General features: G+C 47.6%; 3 protein-coding genes and 1 non-coding gene across 4 annotated transcripts; 2 read left to right on the forward strand and 2 right to left on the reverse strand.

The window, feature by feature from the left end:
- Window positions 1-13: 13 nt before the first annotated feature.
- On the reverse strand, window positions 14-1,447 carry BDW43DRAFT_71559 (ribosomal RNA processing 1 family protein). The gene is made up of 4 exons (XM_032050428.1): window positions 1,426-1,447; window positions 1,196-1,342; window positions 1,006-1,113; window positions 14-927 (listed from the first exon to the last, which is right to left on the reverse strand). Exons 2-4 carry the CDS (start codon window positions 1,242-1,244, stop codon window positions 149-151), a joined length of 936 nt encoding a protein of 311 aa, XP_031905771.1. The 5' UTR covers window positions 1,245-1,342; window positions 1,426-1,447; the 3' UTR covers window positions 14-148.
- Window positions 1,448-2,530: 1,083 nt separating this feature from the next.
- Window positions 2,531-7,615, forward strand: BDW43DRAFT_319205 (ABC-2 type transporter-domain-containing protein; the record flags this gene model as incomplete). The annotated part of the gene is made up of 10 exons (XM_032048859.1): window positions 2,531-3,407; window positions 3,465-3,539; window positions 3,642-4,212; window positions 4,277-4,360; window positions 4,413-4,472; window positions 4,527-4,716; window positions 4,768-6,198; window positions 6,248-6,657; window positions 6,713-7,338; window positions 7,392-7,615. The coding sequence occupies 10 exons, from the start codon at window positions 2,531-2,533 to the stop codon at window positions 7,613-7,615; spliced, it is 4,548 nt and encodes a 1,515-aa protein (XP_031905772.1).
- A 311-nt stretch (window positions 7,616-7,926) lies between these two features.
- BDW43DRAFT_t5 lies at window positions 7,927-7,997 on the forward strand. The gene has a single exon. It is a non-coding gene; the product is annotated as a tRNA-Gly (tRNA).
- A 728-nt stretch (window positions 7,998-8,725) lies between these two features.
- On the reverse strand, window positions 8,726-9,767 carry BDW43DRAFT_305824 (ubiquitin domain-containing protein; the record flags this gene model as incomplete). The annotated part of the gene is made up of 3 exons (XM_032045874.1): window positions 8,726-8,863; window positions 8,921-9,649; window positions 9,711-9,767. 3 exons carry the CDS (start codon window positions 9,765-9,767, stop codon window positions 8,726-8,728), a joined length of 924 nt encoding a protein of 307 aa, XP_031905773.1.

Here is a 9,767-nt window from a genome sequence, read left to right on the forward strand (position 1 = left end):
TTTTTTTGTGTCTATCCACTTCTCAGGACTAGCAACACAGTCATCGGATGTGACGAATATGCGATCGCTATAATTGCTCTTGAAAAAGAATAACACCATTAAGAAGACCTCCACAATACAGATCCCATTTTCTAGTAATACATCAGAATCAATCAAACCCACCCCATTCCTCGTCACTTTCATCATCCGAATCCGCAGCGACCTTCTGAGTCCTAAACCCCCACTCGATCAACCGCTCATCATCCAGCGCTTCCTGCGCCCGAGTCCTAACGGGCTTGTACGGACTCTCAGCGCGCAACTTCTCAATCGGCCTCAGGATAAGATCAATAGGGACACCAGCTTTTGGTTTGCGCTCGCCATCAGCCCCCTCCTCAAACTCAAGCACTTTCTCCAGCTCATCAATCCAAATATCCATGATATGGTACCGCAGCCCATCCGGCCCATGAGGCATAGCAACATAATCACTCTTCTCATCCGTAGCAGGCTGGTCGGGATCAAAGTTAAGCGGACAAAGAGGGCCCTCTTCAAGTATAGAGATATACGACTCTAGACCCGCCCACTTAGTCTCGTCATCCTGCTCCTCTTCCTCCTCCTCACGAGCCTCGCTCTGCTTCTTCCCCTTCGAACGCTTCTTCGACTTCCCGTTCTGCGCCGCCTCCTCTCTCTTCCGCTTCTTGTTGTCGTCCTTAGTCTGCGCCTGCGCGCCCTTCACGAACACCTCGAACGCAACACCCACATAACAACGGATCAGAAAGAGATACTTGTCCAGTCGCAACCGGTCCAGCGAGTGGAAGTCCCGACCGATAGTGATCCAGAATGCGCGCAGGAAGCGGTGGACAGCGGAGCGGGGGAGAGTCGGGACGAGAGTGTAGGAGAGATTCCGGGCGAGGGCTTGTTGTGTGAGGGGGCGGTCGGAGTGGTAGAAACCTAGTTTTGGTTGAGGGGGTTAGATTTTCCCCGGTATACATTTGCGAGTTGTGAGTAGCACGGAGCGTGGGGACGTACAGAAGAACAGGCCCTTCCAGAGCTTGAGTAGCTCCATCAGGGAGAGGTCTGTTCTGGAGCGCAGGAAGAGAGTTAGGGATTCGGTTGCTTTGTCCCGGATTTTCTTGTCTGGGTGGCTGTTAGCTTTGGAGTCGGACAGACGGATGGACATATGTGATCGATGATAGTGTAGGCTGGATTGGGAATGTACCGCTAGATGCGAGCTCCCGTACGAAGGGAGTCTTTTGTAGATCAGTCATGGTTGTTGTTGGTTTGTTGCTGGCTGAGATTCTATCTTCTGGCCTTGGAGATGGGTTGTGGATGCAGCGGTCTTGGTGTAGTAGGCTCTAGAGGGAATCTTCAGGATGATGAAACAATTTGGTTTTAAAATTAATTCATGTATTGACCCTGGAACGGGTTAATCTTCAACAATGCACTCACTAGAGATCAAATTTGATATGCTGTAGACAATCATACAGAGATAATCTTTTTTTTTTTCCTATGTTTGGTCTGTTTGCGCGGGTGGTTCTTGGGTGGAGTTCTACAAGAGCTGTGATTGGGTAGAGATGGGAGCCACTTGCAATGTGGAAATGCATCGGTGATGTGGAGAACTTTGATAACCTAGTCTGGATCAAGCAGAACTACTCATCAGCCTTCTCGATCTACTCACAGATTCTCAATATTACATCTAGAATGTCGGGTCTGCTGGAAAAGACACAAAGTTGATAGTATAATCGATTCCAATTATCAAACGGCAAAGCGCTAACAGAAAGGAATGTTTGCTTGGTTTGTTATCAGATCACCGGTATCTATTGATAAAGTCGGTTGCTATCAACAAGGATGCATACGATCGGTCCATTTCCATTGTCCACTTGTACCTAGTTTATCCCCAGTGTAGTATTTGTATCAAATAAATTACTGTGAAAGCCCAGGTCAGAAGCCGATTACCTACCATGAGCTACTCTTTTCTCTCAAGGTACGCTAGCGCTTCAGCTATCGGTGCCGATGAATTCTATTCTCTGCCACATCCGGTCAGGTCGCAAAAATCCCTTCTATATATAACCTCTGATGCCTCCATATTATTACAAACATTATCCATTCAGATCAATAATGCCGTACAAACGTCTAAAAACCCTGCGGTTACTCCACAGGGGTGTTACTGAGGCATTTTGTGGCTCCAGTTCCATGACATCACCACTTCCTGGTGGACGAATCCAAGCTCGAATGAACCTACTGAAAGTTAATTGACAAACATTAATGCCATCATCATTTAGGTGAAGGTAATATTTGACAGTATCCAAGTGGCGAATTGAGTTACAAAAGCAATATAAGAGCCTCCTCTTATGGTATCTCCACGCCCAATTCCTGTTGTCTGTTTTCTCGACTCTTGTACCCGTCTTCAATCGCATTCAATTCTCATTTTTACCGCGGATAATGCATCATCTTCTGCAACGTAAAAAATAAATTGCAACCTCTTTTCCAGGTTCTCACAACACCTTTTTCCGCTGCCTGGAAACCCATCACAAGTCTGGACCTATGACCGGAGATGACTGAGGGGAAACACACCAGCAGTAGCCGGTCGAGCTCGATCCAAGAGGATACGACAGGCACTGAGCCACAGTATCGTCGAAGGGGTTCAAAATTCGATGACACTTCGGTCTTCGAAAGCATTCGCCCCGAAAACAGAGCGGAGTTAACTCGCATTGCGTCAGATTTCCCCTTACAACGTCGTGCGACTAGCACTAGGGCCAGTGAAGCACCTCTCCAACGGAAAGATACACTCGAGGATATTGATCTCGACCATCCTTCTCTCGATCCTACCAGTGGTCAATTTGACCAATACAAATGGACTCGAATGAAGCTGAAGCTGATGGACAAGGAAGGCATTCCGCGTCCCCCTTCAACCGGTGTCGTATTTCAGAATCTCAATATCTCAGGATCAGGGTCAGCGCTACAATACCAGAGCACTGTTGGCTCAATTTTGTTGGAGCCTTTGCGCCCTCGAGGATGGCTGAGCTTCGCGAAACAATCCCCAGAGAAACATATCTTGCGTAACTTTGATGGTCTTCTGAAGAGCGGCGAGATGCTGATTGTACTGGGAAGGCCTGGTAGCGGCTGTTCAACATTTCTCAAAACATTGTGTGGGCAGCTGCATGGGTTGAAGCTCCGTGAAAGCTCAGAAATTCAGTATAACGGGGTCCCCATGGAGAAGATGCACAAAGAGTTCAAAGGCGAAGTTTTGTACAACCAGGAAGTGGATAAGCATTTTCCTCACTTGACTGTCGGACAAACGCTGGAGTTTGCTGCGGCAGCGAGAACTCCTGAAAATAGGCTACTCGGACTCAAGCGACAGGAATTTTCCAAGCATATCACCGAGGTTGCGATGGCTGTGTTTGGCCTACTTCATACGTACAATACAAAAGGTAAATCGCACAGTCTAAAGATTCTCGAGAGCCAAAGCAGTTAATACTAGTGTTCAGTGGGCGACGACTATATTCGAGGTGTTTCGGGAGGTGAAAGAAAGCGAGTTAGGTCAGTATGTCTTATGCACCCTGGTTATCCGCGATTCGCTAACTTGCATACAGTATAGCTGAAATGGCACGTAAGTAATTTAGTACCATTTGGTTTTCATAAAGTGTGAATTGACATGGCAACAGTCTCTGGTGCACCTATGGCAGCATGGGACAACAGCACCAGGGGTCTTGATTCCGCAAGCGCATTGGAATTTGTCAAAGCCTTACGGCTCTCCTCCAATCTAGTCGGTACGAGTCATGCCGTTGCAATCTATCAAGCATCACAGGCAATCTACGATGTCTTTGACAAGGCCATCGTTCTATATGAAGGACGAGAAATCTATTTCGGGCCCTGTGATGAAGCAAAAGATTACTTCTCCGGCATGGGTTGGCATTGCCCCCCGCGCCAAACGACTGGAGATTTCCTGACGGCTGTTACCAACCCACAGGAGCGTCAAGCACGGGTTGGTATGGAGAGTAAGGTTCCTCGTACGCCAGATGAATTCGAAAAATATTGGAAGAATAGTCCTCAGTATGCGGAGCTCCAGAGAGAAATTGATCAGTATCATCAGGAGTTCCCACTAGGGGGGGAAGCGGAGCAAGCCTTTGGAGAGATGAAGAGAGTTAAACAAGCGAAGCATGTTCGACCAGAGAGCCCTTATATCATCTCGATTCCAATGCAGATTAAACTCTGTACAATCAGGGCTTATCAGCGGTATATATCCATTCCTCGACTTTTCACCACACTCTTGCATTTCTTCGCATGCTAACTACCCTAGAATTTGGAACGATAAACCCTCTACTCTAACAACAGTCATTGGGAGAATTGCAATGGCTCTTATTATTGGTTCCATGTATTTTGGGTAAGTGATTTTACATCATCCTTACTTTGAGTATAAATTCTGACATCTATAGCACTCCAAATGCCACGGCAGGATTCTACAGTAAAGGAGCTGCTCTTTTCTTTGCTGTCCTGTGCGTAATCCCTTAGGTGTCATATCTAGATCCCAAACTAACCCCTTTGATTAGAATGAATGCCCTCATCAGCATCACGGAGATCAACTCTCTTTATGATCAGCGACCCATTGTTGAAAAGCAAGCATCATATGCCTTCGTTCATCCCTTCACCGAAGCATTTGGGGGCATTGTTAGCGACATACCTGTCAAGTTTGTCTCTGCCGTGATATTCAATATTATATTTTACTTCTTAGCTGGTTTAGTAGGTAACGACTAACCTTCCGATACGAAAGTGACTAACGCGGGTATACAGCGATACGAGCCGTCTCAATTTTTCATTTTCTTTTTGTTTACATTCCTCAGTACACTTGCAATGTCAGGGATCTTTCGAACCCTTGCTGCGTCGACAAAGACTCTTGCGCAAGCTATGGCCCTGGCTGGTGTGCTGGTTTTAGCTATAGTCATTTATACGGGCTTTGTAATTCCCGTTCCACAAATGCATGACATCCCTTGGTTCAGCTGGATCCGGTGGATCAATCCCATCTTCTACACGTTTGAGTCCATGATAGCAAATGAATTCCACGGCCGGCGGTTCATATGCTCACAGTTCGTGCCTGGATACCCCACTCTTAGCGGCGACTCCTTCATTTGCTCCGTCCGAGGCGCTGTTGCAGGAGAAAGGACGGTCTCTGGGGACTCTTTCATTGGATCGCAGTATAGGTACACATACACGCACGAATGGAGAAATCTCGGCATTTTGATTGGTTTCTGGATCTTTTTCACCGCAGTCTATCTATTAGCCACGGAGCTCAACTCCCAGACTTCGTCAAAAGCAGAATTTCTGGTCTTTCGACGGGGCCACACGCCAGCACATATGCGCAATCTTGATAAAACCAACGGAGACACTGGATCTACAGAAGTTGCCCAGGCCCATAAGGAGAAGAAAACCGAGAATTATACATCCGTTATACCAAAGCAGCAGAGCATATTCACCTGGCGAAATGTGTGCTATGATATTCCCGTGAAAGGAGGAGAGCGGCGTCTTTTAGATCACGTCTCAGGATGGGTTAAGCCTGGTACACTTACTGCATTAATGGGGGTGTCGGGGGCCGGTAAAACAACACTACTCGACGTTCTCGCTAAGCGTGTTTCTATCGGTGTTGTGACGGGTGATATGCTGGTAGATGGAAAAACACTTGATAATAGCTTCCAAAGGAAAACGGGGTATGTGCAGCAACAAGATCTTCACCTTGCCACGACGACCGTGAGGGAAGCTCTGCGGTTCAGTGCAGCCCTACGCCAGCCAAGGTCTGTCCCAAAGAAAGAGAAGTACATGTATGTCGAGGAGGTTATAGAGATGCTAAATATGCAGGACTTTGCCGATGCTATTGTTGGGATACCAGGTGAGGGGTTGAACGTTGAGCAAAGGAAGCTTTTGACAATTGGGGTGGAATTGGCTGCAAAGCCTGAGTTGTTGGTTTTCCTGGACGAACCAACAAGTGGCCTTGACTCGCAGAGTTCCTGGTCTATTGTTGCCTTCTTGCGGAAGCTTGCAGACCATGGCCAAGCAGTGCTTTCCACAATTCATCAGCCAAGTGCGTTATTGTTCCAGCAGTTTGACCGTCTGCTATTCTTGGCCAAGGGAGGAAAGACTGTTTACTTTGGGGGTATTGGTGACCAGTCTCGTACTTTACTTGATTATTTTGAAGGGAACGGAGCAAGGGCTTGTGGTTCAGAGGAAAATGTAAGTGCATTCTCTTTATCTAGTTTGATACTCTACTGACATAGGGAAGCCGGCCGAATACATGCTGGAAATCATCGGAGCTGGAGCTTCCGGTACAGCATCTAAGGATTGGCCTGTCGTGTGGAATGAAAGTCGCGAGGCCAGAGACGTACAGAAGGAAATTGATAGGATCCATCAAGAGAGGACTTCGGCATCCAATGACAGTGGCGGCACCCACCAAGGAGCGCAGGCAGAGTACGCCATGCCTTTTACGTACCAGCTGTGGTGTGTAACTCATCGTGTCTTCCAGCAGTATTGGCGTGAGCCTGCGTATGTATGGGCCAAAATCCTTCTTGCCGTCCTCTCATCGCTATTCATCGGCTTCACGTTTTTCAAGCCCAAGAGCTCTCAGCAGGGATTCCAGGACATCTTATTCAGTGCCTTCATGTTAACTTCCATTTTTTCGACCTTGGTGCAACAGTAAGTGGCGGGTCCAAGTCATCTTCTTCTAATCGCCAGCTAACGCAGGCATCAGAATAATGCCAAAATTCGTGGTCCAACGATCCCTATACGAAGTCAGAGAACGACCCTCAAAGGCGTACTCGTGGGCAGCATTCCTTATCGCCAACGTAATAGTCGAGGTACCGTATCAGATATTTGCTGGAATCGTCTCATGGGCCTGTTATTACTATCCAATCTACGGCGCCAATCAAGCATCTCACCGACAGGGACTCATGTTACTCTTCATCATACAGTTCTACATATTCACCTCGACATTTGCAACATTCATAATCGCCGCCTTACCCGATGCAGAGACAGGAGGAACCATTGCAACGCTGCTCTTCATCATGGCCACCACCTTCAACGGTGTAATGCAACCACCCCACGCTCTACCAGGATTCTGGATCTTCATGTACAGAGTGTCGCCCTTGACATACCTAATCGCAGGCATGACCGCAACGGGGTTACACGGCCGAGCAATCAGATGCGATACCGCCGAACTAAGTGTCTTCAATCCCCCCTCTGGCTCAACCTGTGGCGACTACATGGCTCCATATCTCCAAGGTGCACCAGGCGTACTGTACAACCCAACTGCAACACAAGGGTGCGAGTACTGTCAGCTTCGTAATGCCGACCAATACCTAGCCGGTAGCAATATTTGTAAGTCTCTCCTCCTAGGCTCTAGGCCCTAGATAAGCCTAACAAGTAGACAGATTACGGCGAGCGGTGGCGGAATTTCGGTCTGGGCTGGGCTTACATCGGGTTTAATGTCATGGGTACTGTTGCTTTGTATTACATCTTCCGAGTTAAGCATTATAACCCCACCAGCTTGGTGAGGGGTATTGCGGATAGTGGGAGGGTGCTTTGTCGGGTGTTTAAGAGACGGTCTGGTACGACGCCTAAGGGGAGGGAAGCTGAGAATGGGAGATTGGTTTAAATGCAGAGTTTTGTGTTTCCATTCAATTTGGAGGAAATATATTTCTCTCCACATGTTACATATCTCCTCTGATATACTTGATGTTAGCAATAATGCCATAGAACCAGGTGGATAGTATATAATTCAGTCAATAGCCATATTAAAAACAACATTAATACCACATCGGCTATTGAGGGTCAGGTATAAGGTATAATGTCAAATGTAGCTCGCAGACAGTCAACTCATCATAACGCGCTGGCGATATTCAAATTACTTATACTACGACAACTAGACAAGAAGTAGATAAGATGACCTACTGGTTTGCAGCCGAAGCATCATTGGTCTAGTGGTAGAATTCATCGTTGCCATCGATGAGGCCCGTGTTCGATTCACGGATGATGCACTTTTTTCCCCTCTTTTTATTCCCCACCCACATCTCCTATTCTTCTTTTACGATTCCTGTGTATGTTGATAATGTCAAGGATAGAGGTTTAGGCAGTGAACTGAGTAGTAGTCATGTGACCTTTTGCCTATAAGACAACACAACACAATAGCTTCATGTTCTCTTTTCTTTTCCTCTCTTTAGCTTAGTCTCTTCGTGATAGACTATCTAATCAACTATTGATTCAGCTGAGTCCCTTACAGATAATACCCCTCTATCGCTCACCTGTGCTGCAATTGATTATTCGCAGATTGTTCCCCATCCCTCGATCAGTCTACACTCCCAGAAAGTGCATCGCAATTGAGATGAATTAACTTAAAAATTGGATACCACACAGGCACCCATTTTCAATTAATCGAAGTATTCCTATGAGCGATAATAGCGCAGCCAAATAGATACTCCGACGCATTCAGATACGCCGACTTTGGACCACGAGATAACCACCAGTCAAACTGAGCAAGGTAAATTGACACCAAGGGCAACATGGGTTGATAGCAGACAGAAGCTATGACAAGAACAGAACATGGGGGGTATTATGCTGATTAAACAATAGACTAACTAGGGAAACGTCATAACGGTGATTATCGTTAAATACTGGAAATGTGCGCAGATTGAGCCAATCTCCGGATTAGGATATGGTTTGGGAAAGGCCCCATGGGGGTTTCTTCAAGAAATCGGGGGAAATATGACTAACATGATGGAGACCGCCGGGTGACGACCAATGCGTTGATCACATGGCCAGGTTTCCATCCTTGGTCGATTAGGGGTAGATGTTCCTTGAGGATTTTGCCTAGATAGGCGATTTTTATTCGTTGGGTCTTCGGGATCTGGACGAGGGTGCCGCCCGTTAGCTACAAGGCATATAATGGAAAAAAGTGGTATACCTCAGCTTCCTGTTGTAGTTTGCGGGCGATATATGCGATGTTCTGGGTTTTCCCGACAGTCACGATCAGATCGGGACCGCCTCTATCGCTTAGTCGCGCTTTCACTCGGATCAAATCTCGCTCGCTGATCTTGCCCTTCTCATCTCTGCGACGTTCGGCATCGTCTGCGATAAGTTCATCTCCCGATTCCTCATCCAACGATAGCTTGGCGTCGTCGGTGTCGAAGTCGTCGTCCGCTAGGTTCGATTGTACCATGTTCTCCGGATTGGCCACGATACACTGAGGTAGCCGATAGAGGACCCCTTGCTCGTCGTAGCAGCCTTGACAGAGGTCACCTGTAGGCACCGTGACCCCGGCAGCGTCAATGATGCTCTGGGCCGTGGTAAGATCGCCCGTCTGCATGAACGAGATCGACGCAGATAGCGCCGCCCAGACCTCAGTTCGGCCGGTTACTCGCGTCTCGAAGAACTCCTTGCGTTCCTGATCCAGCTGTGCGCGAGTCCACAGTCGGCGCTTGCTGTACCAAACATGGCGGCGAATAGGTGCATTGAAATTCTCATTGAGCGGTAGGTGGTCCGGGGCCGAACGAATAACGACACGCGCAGAGTTCGGCGGAACAACTGCGGCGGTATTTGAATGTGAGGATGCCACCGGACGGCGCTCTTCGGTGATAGCTTGGGTCGCATATGCAGAGCGGTTGTCGTCACGCGAAGTGGAGAAGCAACAGCCCTTGTCATTAATGTCAGAATAGAGTTACTTATAATAAAGTTGGGTTGACGTGGAGGGATACGAATCTGCAAGGATGGCGCTCGCTCGTCGTGGAATTGCGCATGACCCAAACAATCAT

This window comes from Aspergillus alliaceus (assembly GCF_009176365.1).
Source record: "Aspergillus alliaceus strain CBS 536.65 unplaced genomic scaffold BDW43scaffold_2, whole genome shotgun sequence".
NCBI lineage: Eukaryota > Fungi > Ascomycota > Eurotiomycetes > Eurotiales > Aspergillaceae > Aspergillus > Aspergillus alliaceus.

Bases quoted from the DNA above. Each gene is read 5' to 3' on its own strand.
- BDW43DRAFT_71559 (XM_032050428.1), bottom strand. From the start codon at position 1,244: ATGACTGATCTACAAAAGACTCCCTTCGTACGGGAGCTCGCATCTAGC. The intron at 1,114-1,195 runs GTACATTCCCAA...ACAGCCACCCAG, and splicing joins ACGGGAGCTCGCATCTAGCG to ACAAGAAAATCCGGGACAAA. The intron at 928-1,005 runs GTACGTCCCCAC...AACCAAAACTAG, and splicing joins CTGGAAGGGCCTGTTCTTCT to GTTTCTACCACTCCGACCGC.